This window comes from Staurois parvus, unplaced genomic scaffold (genome assembly GCF_062004578.1).
Source record: "Staurois parvus isolate SC_StPar_1 unplaced genomic scaffold, SC_StPar_1.0 ptg001065l, whole genome shotgun sequence".
Classification (NCBI taxonomy): Eukaryota; Metazoa; Chordata; class Amphibia; order Anura; family Ranidae; genus Staurois; species Staurois parvus.
Window position 1 is genome coordinate 919,698 of NW_028318861.1, and position 19,772 is coordinate 939,469.

Genomic DNA, 19,772 nt, shown 5'->3' on the forward strand with positions numbered 1-19,772 from the left:
TAGCTAAGTGTTAGTACTTCCGCCTAGAAGCACTAGGGTCATTCGTTCAAATCCCACAGCACTACCTGCATGGAGTTTGCATGTTTTCCCTGAGCCTGCTTAGGTTTCCTGTAGTGAAGAACAAAAACAAAAAGCGCACCAACTTTGCGCATTACCTCAGTAAGCAAATGGTGAATTTATTTAATTCGGAAATATACTCACAAATGTCACAATATACAAGACACATAAAATCCAATATCAAAGCACTGGAATAGGAGATACATGCGAATACTAAATCGAGAGGGGAGACTCTCAGGGCAAAGCTGACGCATTTCCCTTCTCCCTCAGAGAACCTGCTTAGGTTTCCTCCAGGTACTCCGGTTTCCTCCTACACTCCAAAGACATGCTGGTAGGTTAATTGGCTCCTGTCTGAATTGGCCCTAGAATGTGTATGCAGGGCTTTTTTGCAGTGGGAACGCAGCCCTGAATGTATGTAATGGCATGGGGTTCAGGGGTGTCCTGAGAGGTCTATTGATGCTGGCTGCTGAGGGATCTTTTGTTGCTGGGTGAGATCTATTTTTGCGTGACGCTCTTTTTTCTGGAAGTCTATTGTTGCTTGTGGGGGGGGGGCTTATGTAGCTGGGGTCAATTATTTCTGGAAGGGATCTATTGTTGAGGGAGTGGACTATTTTTACTGGCAACTGGAGAGTCCATTGATGCTGGCTGCTGGGAGATCTATTGTTGCAGCCAGGGGCGTATTTACCACAAGGCAAACAAGGCATTTGCCTAGGGCGGCATTTTTTGGAAGAAGGGGCATATGCGGCATGGGGACCAGGTGGGATCCGAGAGAGGCTACAGGGTGCTTGATGGTGTATGCACAGCCCAACTGTCGTTCTTGGGGATGTCCAGATCTGTGAAGGAGAGTGTCTCTCTGTCACCATTTTAGATGTTAGTGGAAAGCTCTCTCTTAGGTGGGGGGGATGAGGCAGCGGTGTTGTTGGTCACTGTCAGGCTCTCTCCCTGAGGGGGGGGGATCCGCTTTTTGTGTTGCCTAGGACAGCACAATACCTAAATACACCACTGGTTGCAGGGGTGGTATTTTGTTGCAGGGGTCCATTGTTGCTGGGGGGGGGGGGGGGGGATCTATTTTACGGTTTTTATTGTTATCATTAATTTCCATACAACTTACTTAGCACCACAAATGATACTTGGTTCTATATTCTCTAAATGAAGCAGTACTGGCAGGTGGGTAGGGGGTGGAACCTAGAAACGGTCCTCAGTGGGTAGGGGCAGAGACAAGAGGTGGCTCAGAAGTTGGATGTGCGAGTTTCTGCACCTATTATCTCAGAAAAAAAGCCCTGTGTGTATGTATGAATATAAGTTAGGGACCTTAGATTGTACGCCCCTTGAGGGATAGGGACTGATGTGAATGTACAATATATGTAAAGCACTGCGTAAATTGATGGTGATATATATATATATATATATATATATATACCAATGTTAAATAAATAAGGCCATTATCAGCAACTTGGCTTTGCCAGAAACAGACATATTTCGATCTGGGCATGAATGGCTATAGTGGTCACTACACTTTCCCACTATAGAAATCACTTTCTTCTGAATCTTGATGGGAAAAGGCTTTCAACAAAATTCTATCACCATATCTTCATGAAGACTTTGGAAATTTCTTTTGAGCATTCGCTAAAATCATTTGTACCTCACCTTCTACCTCCCTTAAATAAACAACTCACTCAAAAGTTACAGATGTACCACTTAGTGCTGCCTCCTCTCACCTTTTCAACTTAAAGGCTAAGTTCACTTTTTTGCTTCTAAATTCCAACGTCCCTGTAAGACAACCTCAGTACATGTTGGAAGAAGAAGGTTGTCACATGCTCATACTTATGTGAATGCTCATAATTCTGAGAAAAAGCTCAATACAAAACAGATATTGTCACACTTTCACAAACATATTAGAGTGTGCAGAAACCATATGAGCACTGGTGCCACATGCATGAGCACCGGCGCCACACGCATGAGCACTGGCGCCAAACGGCCTATTCAAGCTGCACTCTGACATGGATGGATTACTGAGTGGTCTTCAGCCAATTCCTGCTTTACCTGAACCTTGACCTGCTATATACCCGCTTTCCTGTGCAAGACTGGACTTGTCCCTGACCTGTCCTTGGAATTCTCTCTGCCTACTGTGACCTTGGCTTGTATTCTCACTCTGCTACTGTCTTCCATTCCTGTACCTCGCTGCCTGGCTGTGTACAGATCCTGGCTCGTATCCTGACTCCGTCTGATGTTCCTGTACCTCGCTGCCCATCTGTTGATGACCTTTTGGGTTGTGTCCTGGATACACTCCTGTTTGCCAAGCAAGTATCACCGTGTTCCAATTCCTGGCTCCTCACCTGGTGATCTACGGTCATCTGCTTCCTGCAAACCCCAGCTGGCTAACCTGCTACACTGGCCCTCATGCCACTTTGTGCCCCACACTCCCTGTCATTACTACCAGGGGTGTTGGACAAGAGGTACAAGAAAAACCCCCTCTCCAGCTTTATCTCCACCAGGTACGTGACATTCCCTATGTACCATTATACCAGTGACATACCTATGTTGCAGAAAAGAAAGATCTTTCCCTAAATTATAGGACAGGCCTAGCTTCCAGTGACTCATAGAAAACTCCTCCAGTAAATCCTGGTATATGTCCTGGTATTTGGGACTAAGAAAGTAGCTCAGCAGCTGACCACATTAACACACATTCTGCACCTGCCCTCCCCCTCCAGGAGATTGCTCCTACCCATCTCTATTTTTACATGCAATCATTATCATTGAGCACTGTTCTCCCTGAATACATAGGCAGTGTCTTCCTCTGCTGACAGATCATTTTCATGCATAGATCACTTATTTGGCAGTGTCAGGAGCTGAATGATCACATAATGCCTACCGTATGTGAAGCAGAGCTGTAGTACAGAAAAAAGGAAGAAGTGTATCCTATTATATAGTCCATGATGATACAAGAAGTGATGGGATCAGATGCATTCTTTTTAATTTTGAACAGAGAGGTGAAGATTCAAAGCTGCCATGGACTAGGAAAGTAAGAGATAAGTACACTGGTATGGCTTGGGCAGAAAAGACACTAGAAAAGGCTTCTATTTATTATGAAAAGTAAAATTCTGCCTGAAAAAGGTGAACTTAGTCTTTAATATGTGTTGTTTTGTTCTCCACAAGGATTCTTACATGTGCTGTGGAGCAGAAGACAGACTTTTAAAGTGTTACTAAAGACCCTGCATTCACTATATCCAACCTTCCACAGTATACAGAACATGAAAATTACATTTGTTTAGTAAATATAAACTGCTAAATACCTTTTCTCATCAGCAGTTAGAGATGTCTTGTGACTTCTATCAATGTCCGGCACTGGTTAATCTTGTAGGAGGAGCTTTCATTCTCTGACTGTTCTACGAGGCTGCGTGAACCTGACCCTCTGTCTGGACAGCGGTGATTGGCCCTGTGCCGATCACATGCAACCTCCCCAAAAAACTCTCAATATAGACCAGAGCATGTACAAACTTGCCACTGCTGCTCTGTACTATTAGCGAATGGACTGGGGACAGGGGACAGGGGACAGTGGAAGAAGGGGAGGATCAGAGAAGACAGGATCAAAAGAGTCGTTTTACACAATGTGAACGATTAACCCCTTAGGTTCCACAGTGAGTATACCAAGCATACTTTACTACATATACAGACTGATTTTACTGTTGTGGGCTTAGTAACACTTTAAGGGGAGTTAAGAGCTATCTATTGTGTGGGACCTTTTTAACATCTACACACGTGGTGACCTCACATTAACAATATTGTTCATTTGAGTTGTTTATTGGTATTGTTTTGAATTGAGCAGACATTTTACAACATGCCGGACAATTTTATTCTTGTTTGATGGACAATTAGCATTGGGGATATTTATTTGTACACATGCAAACTGAGCTGCACTTTATATTTCCTAAGTTGTGCGAATAGGTGTGTGGTACATTTGGAGGTGCAAGCAGCAGCAATAGACCAGGTATATAAGTAGACACATAATCTTTGATTGCGCAAATGGCTATTGGAATATACTAAATGGAGCTGATGAGTATAGGAAACACTTATTTACTATAATTTTCAGCTCCATCTAGTGGCCATAATGCAGTATTTTCCTGATTCACACTAAAGAGAACATTTGACCTGAACAGAAAATAGCCTACAAACATTACATTTTGCCCCCATTCACAGCTTCAGAGGATGGATAGCTTGACAAATGTTTTATAGATATACCCCTTAGACTCGAGAGAAGGAAGGATAGTAATAAAAGCAAATCCAGCATGCTGCATTTTTATGTGCTGACAAGAAACAGGCTAACAGGAGAAAAAAAATAAAGTGAGCAGAGTCATGAACTGCTGCTGTTCCTTCATGTGGGTGAGAGGAGGAACTAGGTCTATTCTAGTTCTACAATCTGGCTGTGCTATCTGAACGGATGGGTAAATCATAGGAGTGATTGGACAGAAATACAAATCCTTTGGCAGAAAAACATGTGTTTTAGGTATTTGGAGTTCAAGCGATTGTGAAGGCAATTTTGTTTTTTTAACCACTTCCATACCAGGCACTTTTACCCCCTTCCTGCCCAGGCAGTCATGCAACACTGTACCCAAACTAAAATTTTAACATTTTGTTCACACAACTAGAGCTTTCTTTTGGTGGCATTTAATCACCACTGGGGTTTTTATTTTTTGCTAAATTAACAAAAAAAGACCGAAAATTAAAAAAAAAACCCACATTTTTCTTTGTTTCTGTTATAAAAGTTTGCAAATAATTGTTCTTCATAACTTTAGGCCGAGATGTATTCTGCTACATTTCTTTGGTGAAAATAACCCAAATCAGTATTTATTTAGTCTGTAGGAAAGTTAGAGTTCAAAAACGATGGGATATATCTGAAAATTGACCAATCCTTAAGTACTGATGGCCCATCTAATTTCTTGAAGCCCAAAAATGTCAGAACAGTACAGATATCCCCCAAATGACCCCTTTTTGCAAAGTAGACAGTCCGACGTATTTCATCAGAGGCATGGCAAGTTTTTGAAGTTGCAATTTTTTTGTCATAATTTTTCGGAAAAATGATGAAATAAAAAAAAAAAAAAAAAAAACACATTTGTTTAACTTTTTTTATTATTATTTATTAAATTTTTTCTCTTTTAAGATTTTTTTTTATATTGCACTATGACCAAAGTAGTATAATGTTACCATAGTAACATTATACTACGGGGAAGTAATCAGTTTTTTTTTTTTACACACAATTTGATGGATTATAGCAAACAATTTCTTTGCTATAAGCAAGCATTTAGCTGAATGAAAATCGACTAATTCAGGTTTTGTGATTAGCTTTGATTGGCCACAGCTAATCACATGACAGATGGGCTGTGATTGGCTTAGCCTATGCATGTGATCGCTGTGACCATTCACAGCTAGACACACTTGTATACAATGAATGGCATGAAAGGAAGCCATCCATTGTATACAACTGTCATGTGACTGGCAACGGGGCCGGTACACAGATCTTTCATCGGCCATGTACATATGGCATCCTCCCAGAGGGACGAAGACTTTCTTGAAATGTAGGACAGTGGTTTGTTCAGGATACGGAGTATGCAGAAAATAGGGAATATGGGCTACATGTACATACACACAAACATTAATTAACTCCAGGCACAAAACTTTTCATATACAGTAAATATACTTTTCCATAGCCACAAGGAAATAAATCAACTGTGTGTACCAAATACTTGTACAAACACAGATATTACCTTGAAAAAGCAGCAGTGACATCATCACTGGGCACTACAGCCTGTGCAGAAAGTGACCCAACAGACTCCACCTACTTTAGCCTGCCTGCAGTAAACTACTGGAGGGGCGGAGACAAGACCAGTCACCCTTCAGGAGAGAGGGCAGCTATAACCGGTCTTTATTACCGCAAGCTCCTGCACGGAGGCAAATGTTCACACTGAATTACTGCACAGATCTGGAAGAAATGCACAAAACATACCAAGATTCAAGTAACAATACACATGGCTCTCGTATTTAGGCAATATTTGCTTATCCCAGAGTCCAGCTTGTGTTAATGTCTATAGTGTCATTTAATAATTAACATGCTATGGAAAGTTTCTCTGAAGTTTCTGCCAAGCTGATTTACTGACCAAATATCACTACTCATAAGGTAATGTTTATTGTTCATGGTTAACTCACAACCAATGTAAACATACCAGATGTTGGTACTGTCCCCTAAAAAGCCTATAGTAAGGGTAGTGCAACCTACTACATGATAGTAGGTCATTGGTTCCCTATTGTGTAAATTACACAAACAGCAAAGTAGTAGGAATTAATGAGACCTTGTTGCCATATCATTTATAAAAATATATATATATATCTTCAAATAAGATTACATGTGCATTTAATGTATTTTTGCAAGTTTTTCTGGCTTTTTTCTCTTTAACATTTACCAGGTGATCCTGCCAGTAACACAAGTCTGGTCCTATGGTGAAAACGCTCAGTCACTCTACTGTATCTATGGCAGGAGCAGCATTGACCCTCTAGGACAGGACTACAAACACCACCCCTTGCCTCTCCTTAATGTACGGGAGAGGTTTTCGGTTGTTCACAGAGAAAAACTAGGCAGGGCCGATGACATCACTTAACACCGCAACGTGCACAGGACCTTGCAAGGTTACCTGACTGCAAGGTTTTTTTGTTTTTTTTTTTTTAAACACACTTTCAATTCTATTGTACATCTAACAGACCAAAAAGGATCAAATTAGAGACGTTCATTGTAAGGCCTCATCATATGGGCGTAGTACAGCAGTCCCACTGATGTCTATTGGGACGCAGAGGTTGCATGGACACATCCGCTGCTCCCAAATTGACATCCATGCGGGTGCAGGTTCACAGCCCCAAACGCACAATGTCTGCATTCAGAGATGTATCTATACAATTTCTGCATCCCAATACACATCAATGGGACTGCCTGAACAAGGATGAACAGACAGCTGTGCATCCCTGTGCGGGTAAATACAGCAATCACACAGGTGTATGCTGTAGTATGCCAATCTGAACGAGGCCTTATGGCTTAGAAATCTATTTAAAAATGCACTGCATGTGTTCCAACTGTTGGCAAGTGGTTTTTGAAAATGCATGACTGCCCGCAGTTGGCAAGTTGGAATGTTGCCCCATGTTGCCCTTTTAAAGTCTAGGGGATTTTTTCTTTATTGCCATACAGCACCATGCACACCATACAGTACTGCATAAGGGTGTTCATCCCATTACCTGTAGGTGGTTGCTTCTGTTTATCCAGTGGCTGCAAGGAGACACTGGGAGGCTGTCCTGAGCTTCCATCTGTGAAGGTTACCAGCAGCCGCTGATACTGAGAAAGGTTGTGCCACTCACCTGCTCCCTTCTGCACTTTTTTCCCCATTTACAGAACTCATACTTTTAAGTTCCCACAATGCATTTCTTTAAAATGGGTGGTGAAGATTCTATCATTCAGCTGCTTCTTCTTCATTTATAGAACCCAAAGCATTGTGGGAGTATGTTAATAAAGAGTTCTGTCAATGGAAAATAGGGCAGAATGGAGTAGACAATTGGCGCAGCTTTTCTCAGTCGCAGTGACTGCTGTTAACCTTCACAGCACCAAAAGATGGCCGCACGGGGTAGTGTGATGCAGCTGTGAGGAGGCATTACAAGGAGAATTTTTTAGCAGAGGCAAATGCCTGCAGGTAATAAGATACACACCATTACACATAACTAATATGTAAAATGCTGTATCCTTAAAAAAAAACAACAAAAAACTGTTTAATATGTCTATCGTGAATGCTGCTCCCAGACTCATCCACCTTACTAACCTTTCCATATCTGCCATCCCTCTCTGCCAATCCCTCCACTGGCTTCCCATTGCCCAACAAAGAAAATTCAAAACATTAACAAAGAACATATGAAACCATTTAAAACTGTGGCCCAAATTACGTCACCAAGCTTGTCTCCAAAATTCACCCAAACCTTCCTCTCCGCTCCTCCCACAACCACTTGCTCTCTAGCTCCCTTGTCTCCTCCTCCCATGCTTATCTCTAGAGCCTCCCCCATCCTCTGGAACTCTCTACCCCAATCTATCAGACTATCGCCTACTCTGCCCACTTTTAGGCGATCTCTGAAAACCTCTCTCTTCAGGGAAGCCTATCCTGCCTTCAGCTAACAATGCAATCTTCTATTCCTCCTATCAGTCCATCCCCCACAGTGATTACCTTTTGTACCACCAGCCCCTCCCTCTTAGATTGTAAACTCCAAGGAGCAGGGCCCTCCTATCCCTCTTGTATTGTACTGTATCGTTGCTGCATTGTCTCCCGTTATGTTGTAAAGCGCTGAGCAATCTGTTGGCACTAAATCCTGTATTATAATAATAATAATAATAATAATAATAAATAATAATAATATGCTGCAGCGCTGCAACTTTCATGGGTACTGTGCATTGCTGTGCTTGTACAAGGCACTTTTTGAGAGTTTTAGGGGCAGAAAATTTGCACATAAACTGACATTTGCTGGCAGTAGAGACAGGCCCTTAGGGTTTACACTTTAAAGGTGAGCATGATGTCATTTTTTAATATATTGGGGGTGCAGGAAGAGGGCCATTGGGGTGGGGGAGAACAAACACAGACCTTGTACATATGATAGGATAAAACAGAGGCTGCTTTGGTCATACATATTTGTAGTCACAATACCCTGACCATGACTGAGTTTAATAAGTAATAAAAGTAAATGTCCTGCCAGACACAGCTGTTATTTAATCTCACTCTCGCACATCGTGTTCAACTTAGTGCATGCACCACAGAAGGCTGTTTGAGAACTGGGACCTCAAAAACACACACATTTTTTGGAACCCTCCCTTTGGTTACACAGAAATGTTGACTTGGCAGGGAGTATGCAATTGTCTGTTTTGTGAGGAATGTGGAAAGCTCAGAGATTTTAGCTGAACTGTCTTCATGCTTTTCTTGTGAGAAGCAGATGTTGTTTTCAGTCAAATCTAAAAGTGACTCTGTGGATTTTATCTGCATGTAAAAGCTGCAATAAAGACACCGATACCTTTCTAAGGATGTTCCCAGAATCAGGTTATACACTGTGGGGATTATGATATCCATCTGCGTATCAGATAACCCCATTCCAGTGTAGAATGTTTCTCATTTCTCTATCAGGATGCGCACATTAAACAGTAAGAAGCAGTTCTGAAAAGAAATGTAAACAGAGACTAGACTGGCTGACTTCTCCTTCAGAAATTGCTAGCTGCCTGGCTGTCATGGTTATCTAATGGTCTCAATATAGACATGGAGCAACTATGCAGGTTAGGAGTTGTGACTTCACTTTGACTCTGGTGTCAGCAACCAATACGTTTTAAAGCCAGAGCAATGCAACTCGAGGTTTCAAAAAGAGGTCAGCAATGGCAGCTTTAACTATTTACTCCTTGAAGAAATGATTATTAGCTTTGGTTAGAAGTGATATCAAGTAAATATGCATCTTTATTATATTCTTTGCTGGCCACTATCATAATAATTTTGCAAATACTTTGCTGTTAATATATTTTTGGTGTTCCAGGAGAACACACACACACACACACACACACACACACACACACACACACACACACACACACACACACACACACACACACACACACACACACACACACACACACACACACACACACACACACACACACACACACGTCCAGATGTACCCCTTGCAATCTCTTACTCACTCCACTTATTCACTCCACTTTTACTCATTCACAATTTAAAAAATAAAAATATTTTTAAAAACCCTCTAATATATTTTTTGTAATCACCTGAGTCTAGCGTCATGTAACCCTCTGTGGGCCCTCTAACAACAGCGCCAATTGGTGGTCCACTGCTGCAGTTTGGCCTGCCACCAACTGTTCTTTTGATGCCCCTCATTGCAAAGCCATGTAATATTTGCAGGGGAACTCTTCTTTAATCCAATAGGAAGTGTCCATGCCACCAAGAAGGGACATGGATGCTCAAAGAAGGTTACTTTTACTCTGCAGTAAAGAAAGAAAAGTCAGGTCCCAGTGTGTCATCTGACTATAGTGGTAATGCAGCCACTAGTTTGTGGGAGAGATTTAGGAAAACACACTGCCCATGCTCTACCCATCCAGCAACTGTCAGGGATCCGGGTATGACCAGAAATGTGTGGGAACACAGGTGTAGTCAGGGCTGGAGAGGTGGAATGGTCAGGCAGGCCATTTGGTACTGTTAAGCGTCTCTAGCAGCCCACAGCACGGGGTTCCTCAGGGCGTGGGGTCTAAGTCCCAATCTGCTTATTCACCAGGGCCCCTGATAGTGGGGATGGACTTGGAGCAGACTGAGACCAGGTCGCGACCCCTGAGTACGTCCGGCAATGGTAGAGAGCGTCGTCAGAGGTGTGCGGGGAAAGGAGCCTGACGTGAAGAGGCTGGCAGACCTGGTAACAGGGACAGATCCGTGCGGGATGGATCGTCTGGGTAGCGTAAGGCGTAGTCAGGCAGGCCAGGCCAGCAACGTGTGGGCAGCGAGGTACCGGAGGAGCAGGCAGAGAATGGTCAGGGTCACAAGCCGGGTTCAGTAACTCACGGGCAGCACAGTACAGAGGATCAGGCAGAAGGATGGTCAGGCAAGCCAGGGGTTAAACAGGAGACAGTCAGCAGGGTCAGGAATAATGCAGAGGTCGGCAATAGAAGATTCACAGGATACCAGGTACAGGGGCTCATGGGAAACAAACACCAAGGCACTGATTGCAGGCCTGGTCCTGCTTAAATAGACCTCCTGCAATCAGCCTCAGGTGATGGCTTGATTGCAGGAGTGAGACCCTGGCTGCTGAAAGCACCCTCTGGTAGGAGCTGGTACTGCAGCCCACAGAGCAAGTGAGCCACAGCACCACCAGTGGTGAGTCACTCCATGGTTGGTACATGTAAGGTGCTCTGGGTCAGAGATGAAGGTGTGGTGGTGGCTCGCTCAGATTGCATAATGTATGGTCACCTTTACTCACAAGGTGTTCTGCACTCAATGGTTACCGTGGTGTGCTGCATGGTCTATCACTAGGGGAAACTTCAAGCGATTTCTAAGACAAAGCACTTGAATTTACAGGAACTAAATACATTTCAGTACATAAATAGGTATCACAAATAATATTATGACTTAATGAGGTGGCTACAAAATAAGCATTAATTATACTAGAGCCACATACTCCATAAGAACTTAGCAGACTGTACTGCTAAACTGAGGTCCTCAAGTTCTTATCCCAGCCATTCTCAACCAGGGTTCCTCCAGAGGATGCTAGGGGTTCCTTGTGCTGTGGCACTTTGACCAACACCACGTGGCAAAGCCAATGACATGACATCTAATGATCTTTTAAGCATGCTTTTCATTGGCTCCCAATGTAAGAAAGCACCTCTCTCACTGACTATATTGCAAGGATGCCCTTCTTCTTTACAGTCCTAATAAAAACTTCTAAAGAACAAAAAAAAAAAAAAAAAAAAAAAAAAAAAAAAAAAAAAAAAAAAAAAAAACACTTTTCACGATCTGCCAAAGTGATGGGCACTATCTCCCACTGAGTATATATAACTTTTTGATCTTACTATTGTATCATGAGCTGTAGATACTGTATAGCTTGAAGCAGCGGTTCATTGAGATCTGAAAATTATTTCAAGGATTCTTCAAGCCTAAAAAGTTTGAGGAGGACTAATACTAATGTATGATTGTAAGTTCAACACTTGTTATTTCAACATTGGAAAGAGAATTATTGTACAGAATGACCATTTGCATATGAGAGCGGTGTAAGAAGGATCTCCACAGTTTACTGCAAAAAATAGATATATTTATAGTCCGTATTCTACCTTGGATTCTCCATCTACCAACTCAGTGGCAGACATACAATTTATGCAGGGTGGGTGGCTGCACAAGGGTTCTGTTGGACTTAAGATACCCATATAGGATATATGTAGGTTGGACAGATGCTGGGACCCCCTCTCACTATCATGTAGTCTGCACACTGTTCACTTCTGCAGATGAAAAGCAGAAGGCAATATAAGGCCTTAACCATTCTCCTAGTTTGTAGTATCCCAGTGGAGTCAGGCAGTAAGCTCCTCCTTCACTTTCAGCCTGACCAACAATGAGACATAGAAAATGCTTCTCCCCCTTTCTCCTGACACTATTTGGACCAGAAGAGATCTCTGACTCCATTTGCACATTCTGAGTGATGAGAAAGTTTTACATGATCACAAAAAGCAGTCTTCATTTTTGTGTCTATCCACAGTAAATAAATGTTTCTACTTGGACAGTAGTTGAATCAGGGGGTCCAAAAACTGGTCTTTCACACAAAGTTTATTGCAAGTGTTCTCTACAATCCAAAAAAAGTATTTGGTCTACCTCTGTCCTTCTAAGCTCACATTTCTCAGACTTCTGGGTTGCATATCTACTAATCTTTCTTTCTCCAAATAAGAGCAAGAGTCTACCCATGCTTATAAAAGGCTAGCCATACCTGTCTAGATCTTGTAGGAGAGTTCACATTCTGCACAACCATTACTGAAAGACGCTAACATTTTACTGTAGTTTCCAACTTGTGGCAAAGGGAAAGGACAGGTGTGAAATACTAGCACAGCAACTGTTGCCCTAACATTTCTACTAGCAGCTGAGTAGTATAGGAGATACTCAACACCATCAGACCAACGTGCAGCTAGTTAATATTTTCTTGTATATCTGAGCTGTGCTGTTGCCTTCAGTCGACCCCAAGCTGGTATTTAGGCTTTTGGTAAATGTTGAAGAGCTATACTACCTGACAGTTTCTTATATCTTGGGGACTCCACTGGTGAAATATCTGTTCTTGTGTTCCTAGGTTGTGAAAAGTTGCTGCAGCCATTATGAGGGTCTTACAATTCCTGTAAGCTTTATTTTTTATATTAGAGAAAATAAAAAAGGATGAGCTGGAACATGCAGAAATGTGAAAACCTAGAAGTCTTAAGTGGACAGGATCAGAATCTGGAATTATGGCAGGAAGCTCTCATTGTTGGAATATCTCAAATATATAAGAAGGCAAGGGCTTGGCCCAGCCCACCATGCCCCACCTATAATTAAAATATCACTACTGGGTATAGGGAGCTTATTTTAAATGTTGGGGACAGAATATACATTTGAAAGAGAACATTTTTAGCTTGGACATTTCAAAGTATTTTTTAAAGAAATGATTCTTGAATTTTAACAGCTTAGATATAAAAGGGCATAAATATGGTTTACCTGTTGCATTCACAATCCTTTTGGCATGAATTGTTCCATGAGGTGTTCCCACATTCCATGTACCATCAGGTCGAGGTGTTAAAGCAGTCACTTGTGCTGGGAAGTATAACTGGGCACCATACTTCCTGGCTCCAGCTGCAAAGGCCATAGTGAGGGAATAGGGGTCAATATGACCATCTCCAGGGTTATAGAGGCCAGCTAGGACCTACAGTATAAGAAATTGGTGTCTGTATACGGAAGCACTAAATAATGCTTTGTAAACATTCTTAAACCAAAAAGCAATAGTAAAGAAAAACAATGGGTTGCTTTGCAAGCATTTTTCAGTACTTACATAACAAAAAACCTTATTGTATTTCAGTCATTAGCAGTAGGGCATTGCCTCCTTTATTTCAGTTTATCCAAAATGGCAAACTGGCTTCTACCTTATTTTCATATTTTAGCCTCTTGTCTTGGACTTCTTCAGTTAACCCATATCCACTAAAAGTGCCCAGGATAATGTACATGCAGAGCTTTTTTTCAGTGCGAACTTGGTGGAACTCAGTTCAACTACCTCTGGCTCAGCTCCTCTGCTCCATGCTCACCACTATCACTTGTAAACATAAACTTCTGGCTTCTGTGTTTACAAGTGGCAGCTTGTCTCCTAATGGCTCCCACAGATCTAATATCCTAAGCAACTTCCACTGAGTGCAGGATGGGGACAAGGGAGATGCAGGTGTCTGGGTTGCAGTATGGATGCGGACACCCCCACTAGAAAGGAGGGAAGGGGGGGAGATGGGGGGGCAGTGAGGGGGCGGGATTGGGGTTTGCATGCAAAAGTCAGAGGTGAAGAGGGGTGAAAGTGAGATGTGGATGCAGGAGATAAGCAACTGTGGAAGAACTTTGTACTGTGTGTAGCGCACCCCTGAACTCTGCACTCTGTATGCAGCACACCCCTGAACTGCACTATGTACATATTTCACCCCCAAACTTTGCGCGTAGAGCACCCTTGAACTCTGCACTCAATGTGTACCCCCCAATAAAAATTCTTCACTATGTATGTAATGCACTCCTGGTATTTAATACCCCTTTGAGACCCTACCACTGTTAGTGAAATTTGAGCACACCCACCATTTTATGCAGTTAGGAGAATGGGGGTGTGCGTGTGGGGGGGGGGGGGGGGGGGGGGAGTTCTGGGGGTCATGGTTGATTTCCTGCATCTATTTTCTGAGAAAGAAAAAACTGTGTACAAGAGAAGTACATTGTATTAGATTATCAGTAATTTCCCAGACTGCATTTGCTGCTGCTTCTCCCATACTGTAGGATTTCTGCCAGACTCAAAATTAACTTTAAACTGATTCTTTTCTTGCACTAAATTAAAGTAACAGTAGTAATCTGGCGCAGTTATTAAGGTCCCTGTCCTCACCTTCTCTGTGCACTTGTACTTGTCACCTGTGTGTACCTTTATTTTAAGCTAAGTATTCACCACCTGTTATTTTCTGGTTGAATAATTTTCTCACTTTTAGGGAAAAATATTCAAAGTTGTTAAGAAATAAACTGTGGAGGAATTTATACAAGATATTGGAGGGTCCCAGTTTAAATTTTACACTAGAATACTCTGGTTATTTGTTGCACGTCTGGCTAATCACAACAGGTTTTGTTAAATTCCAGAAGATTGTGAAATGTATTGTTCTCTTATTTTATTACCTTCACTAAAACACCAATTAAACCAGGGCTGGACACATCAGTGATATAGCAAAGTTGTGTTACCTTGTCCATATTCAGTAATGGAAATAGTTCTTCAACTTTTTCTGGCCCAATGAGATATTGTGGATTTGGATGCCAGCGAGCACGGGTCATCTGGTATTTGAATTCATCCACTCGTGCTGGAGTTGAGGCTATTCGGATACTTCCTGGCTGGTGAAACCCAACAGCCTGCATAAGACATCAGTAGAATAATGATTATCACTGCTGGCAGGGGTAACAACTGGCTAAAGTTTCAAGATTTAAAGGGTCAGTCCACCCAAATGTATTAGTTCATTTAAAACTGATGTCTGGTGAACAGAGTCACTTACTGTCCTGTTATATCCTATGGAGATCCAGCATCAAGACCTTCCTGCAATACCTTCTGGCTGTGCTTCTAAACACTTTGGGCTATTGGTGTTCCAGCCAGCCTCTTACTGCATTTCCAGAAAATAAACTAAATTAAAAACCCAACAAGGAGAGTGGGAATCCATAACAGTGGTGGTAGGCATTGTGCATACCTAGGAACTCAAATACAGAGATCTCACCACTGGAGTTCCCAAGAAATATGGGAAAGTATGTGAAAGAATATTTGGGATAGTGTTATAGGATTTACTGAATAGCAGAGCATTTACAAAAATATTCCAAAGGCAACGTTTTAAAACTCAACAACAGCCAAATCGTTTATTCTTTGTTCAGTATTGTGAGGAAGGCCTAAAACGTCTGTCAGGTGGACTCCTATCACCTGTTTTGGAGAGATTTCACTTCCTGAGTGAGAATCATCCAAACATTGAAAAATGCCTGCCACACCAGGTACCAGGCTTCATGACAGGCTGCTCCACTAGTCTTTGGTTATACGTAGCAACTGTTCTCTTCCTCCACACCTTGTGCGAACCCTTTATAGTGATTCCATATGTGCTTTGCTGGCCCTGTTCTTTCATATGCCAGAAACCATCATGCACCCCTTTAACCACCTCACGTCGGTGCCTCCCGGCCCTTTAAGAGTTTCAGAAGCTGGGAGACTGGTGGGGTTTTAGGGTCATGTGACCACCGTGATTTGCTGTCACATGATCGGAAAAGGTCCCGATCGCAAGGGGAGATCGGGACCTTTCCATGAGTCATGGACATATGTGCTGGAAGCGCACACTCTCAGCACATATGTATTTTTTAATAACACGCAAATATGAGGGCGCTCAGCATCAAAGCCCAGACGCCGAGAGGCCGCATATTTGCGTGCGTTCGGCGTCAAGGGGTTAAAGTAACCTCAGACCAGTCTTTGGAACAGTTTAATGAACTTTACTTTAAAGCTTTTTTGGCTGTAATTTTCCTGTGGATCACAGGACTGCAGTTCATTTTTAGCTGACAGTAGGCTGAAGTCAGCTGTCAGCTGGCATCAATCAGCCGGTCCAGGCTGGGGAAAGATCACAACTTCAAAGTCGGGATCCACCCCAGAGTCTGCAGCGGCACCTGACTCAGCCTCTCAGCGATCCGCTGAGAGCCTGAGCCAGCGTTCCCTCCCCCTCCACAGCTCCAGTGAGCGCTGGGGGGGCTGAGTGGACAGCAGTAACTGACAGTCCCGCTCTCTGCGGGAGAGGAAAGGAGAACTCAGCGAACATGTGATCGCAGAATTCTCACACTTGGAGCCAGAGGGGACAGATGCAGCATCCACCGGTCTGTTACATTATAGAATATAGTGGGTCTAACTCTGATGCCTTTTTAACAGCAAATTATATTTTGACACAATTACTGTAACAGAGGCGTGAAGACTAAAGCTAGGTTTACATACGTGCGGGTGGTGTGGCTGCGGATCTGCATGAAAATCCACCCGCACAGAGGAATGCGGACCTGCGGGCGGGTGCCATTAGTTCTAATGGCACGCCGCCCACACTGGAAAACAAAGTTGTCGTGCGGGCTAGGTTTTCAGAAGTGCAGGGACTTCTTCCCTGCGTGTCACGGGAGTCCAAATGATTGGGCTCTCGTGCAAAACATGGACCGCAGATATGTGAACCAGGGGTAAGGGTATTTAGGTTGTTTGATACAATGTCTATATGAATTCATATCTGACTATATAATTCTGTGACTGCAACTGAGCTTTAATGGAAAACAGATAGCTATGAGGGCCCATTTACACCACGTGCATTAGGTAGCTTTGCTCAGTTCTGGCCCAACGTAATGGAAAACCAAATGCTATTGTTTCCAGTAGGCCCAGTTCATATCAACCTGCTCTGTTGGTAAGCATTGGGTAAAGATGGAACATGCTGCACCACATCACAGCTTAACGGGCTGCATCATGCATTAAAGAAAAATAATAAAGTATTTTGCTGGAAAAAGAAAAGACAAGAAAGGAGCCCTGTTCTCTGTTCCAATGCCCTGCATCATTAGAGTAGATCCCTTTGTCCTTCAATTTGCCACAAGACCCTCCGATGTCAATGGAAAATATCAGACACCAGGGTGGATGATGCTACAAGAAGATGCCAATGAAAGAAGCATAATTTAATACCAATCTGGCAGATGAGAGAGACCTGGAATAGCATTTCCTACTCTGGGGGTTTAAGTCTTTTCACATAGCATTCACACAATTTTCCAATTAAATGTGTGAATCCTGCATTTGTCCCCCTAAGTATTGCAGCCCTTTCATTTCTTCTTACTAACAAAATGAGTGCACTGATGGGGTCTCTGAGGTTTGTAGAAAAGGTGCCTATGTGTGTGTGTTTTGTACATGTATGGGCAGAGATGATGTAAATGTGCTCAATAAGTGACCTGGGTATAGATTAATGATATACAAAGCATTTGAGCTGCACCCCTGGACATACCTGACCTGTCTCCTCTTCCAAGTCCTCATAAAGCTTAATACTGTAATAATGGATCTTCTTTAGGTTAATCCCAGGGTGGAAATATGCAGTTAAACCAGCCTGTGAAAATTGGATTTATAAAGTTTAATTACGTTAACATCTGCAAAAGAAATAAGAACTGTTACACACACACATACATATATATATATATATACATATACACACACACTAAATGTGTCTTGACTGAATATTGTAAAACACAAAACTAGTTTATCTTTTTATAAAAAAATAAAAAACTTCACCTTCTACAAAATAGAAAATTCCGCATGTCAAAAAATAGAAAAGCAGGTATTGCTGCATGACCTCCCCTGTGACACTGTCCCAAAGACTTGCCGCTCTGAGGTCTAGGACTGAATGAATTACAACAGCACTCCTGTGTGCCCAGGCTGTCATGGACCGACCTCCTTGAAGTATATTAACAAGCTGACCAGGGATTACAGGACAATCCTCTGGAACATTCAGGGCCTGCCCCCTTCTGGAGGCAGATGGAAATAAGGAGCTGTGATGTTCTGTGACCATATAAAACAATAAAAGGTGGACGCAGCTATTCCTGACTCTTCGCACAGCCAGCAATTAACTGCAGTGATTTTGGCTGCATGCACACAATGCGTCCAGGCAGGATCACTGCATGTATGCGCTGGCTGTGCGAACAGTAATAAATAGCTGCAGCAGCCATCAGCCTGCCATTGCAGCTCCTATTTGCGCACACCTGTCACTCCAGATGAAAGAATTTGTAGATGCCTGCCACTGAAAGTTGTAGTGTGTGCTAATTGCCTATCGAAATGTAGCCTAATAGGTGGTGGTCCCCAGAACCCATGAGTCCATGACTACAGGTCTCATGTGTTGTATATCTGTAGATATTGACTTACCGCATGCCAAGTAGATCCAGCTGTGAGCTCTGATTTCTCCAGGAGGACCACATCTTTCATGCCCGCTTTGGCCAGGTGATATGCCAAGCTCACCCCTACACATCCACCGCCAATGATTACTGTCTCTGCAGTGTCCTTCCATCTCTTCCCCAAACTAGGAGATGGGTTTTCCGCACCGCTGCTATAAACAGAATACTTCAGTGAGATAAAAGTCCAACAGGCAGCTGATGTTTTGAACCAATATGTAGAAATTGTGACATACATCTAGCGAGGTCAATCAATGTCAGAGGATGTAAACATGACCCATCAGACACACATTCCTCTAAGGTCAATGTGGTCAAGGACTGTTAAATTATAACTGCAAGTAAATTTGGCAAACATACCTGAGGGTTAGAGGAGAAATTCTAGTCAGCATAAAAAGTAGCAAAAAAAAAAAAAAGTCAGATTTTTTTAGGTTAGCCTATTTGGTAATGTTTTTTTTATTTTTTATTTTTTTAGCATTTTTACAGGCTTGAGCACGTTTAGTACTTTCATCCAATGGAAAGCTAGTTACTAGGCAGGAAAAAGTATAAAACATGCACGTTACACACATTTTTAGGCACTCCTAAAGAGTCTGTTGGGTCCAAAATGTGCGTTTCTTCCCCACTGTACATTTTAGAGTGAAGTATAAACAGGCACCATTCAGCACAATGGAAATCCTAGTGTCAAGTGTTGGAGCTCTTCTGAAGAAGCTTTAAATTGCATAGGTGTGAACAGGGTCACTGCAGCAGTGCTTGCACTGAAGACCGATTTTGGAAAATTGAATACTTAGCTTTTCATATTTTTCCTTTCCTGGTATCTATCCATGGCAGCATACGCAATATGTATGCTGCCATGAAGGCAGGAGGAAAATGGAAAATTGAATACTTACCTTTCTGTAATTTACCTTTCTTGGTGGCTATCCATGGCATGACTTATGCTGTCACAGAGGCACCAGGAAAATTGATTTCCTGCAG

The 19,772-nt window shown here is 42.5% G+C and overlaps 1 protein-coding gene across 3 annotated transcripts in view; it reads right to left on the bottom strand.

Annotated features, from left to right (window-relative positions):
• Positions 1-19,772, bottom strand: part of DMGDH (dimethylglycine dehydrogenase) — a 55,694-nt gene that overhangs the window by 30,590 nt on the left and 5,332 nt on the right. For 2 of the 3 annotated variants that reach the window (XM_089658365.1, XM_089658363.1), the window contains exons 2-5: positions 18,778-18,958; positions 17,870-17,968; positions 15,084-15,248; positions 13,338-13,542 (exon numbers count right to left, since the gene is read on the bottom strand). In XM_089658365.1, the coding sequence (XP_089514491.1) occupies positions 13,338-13,542; positions 15,084-15,248; positions 17,870-17,968; positions 18,778-18,958 (650 nt within the window). The remainder of the gene's footprint in view (positions 1-13,337; positions 13,543-15,083; positions 15,249-17,869; positions 17,969-18,777; positions 18,959-19,772) is intronic. The other variant, XM_089658364.1, reaches the window with a different exon arrangement.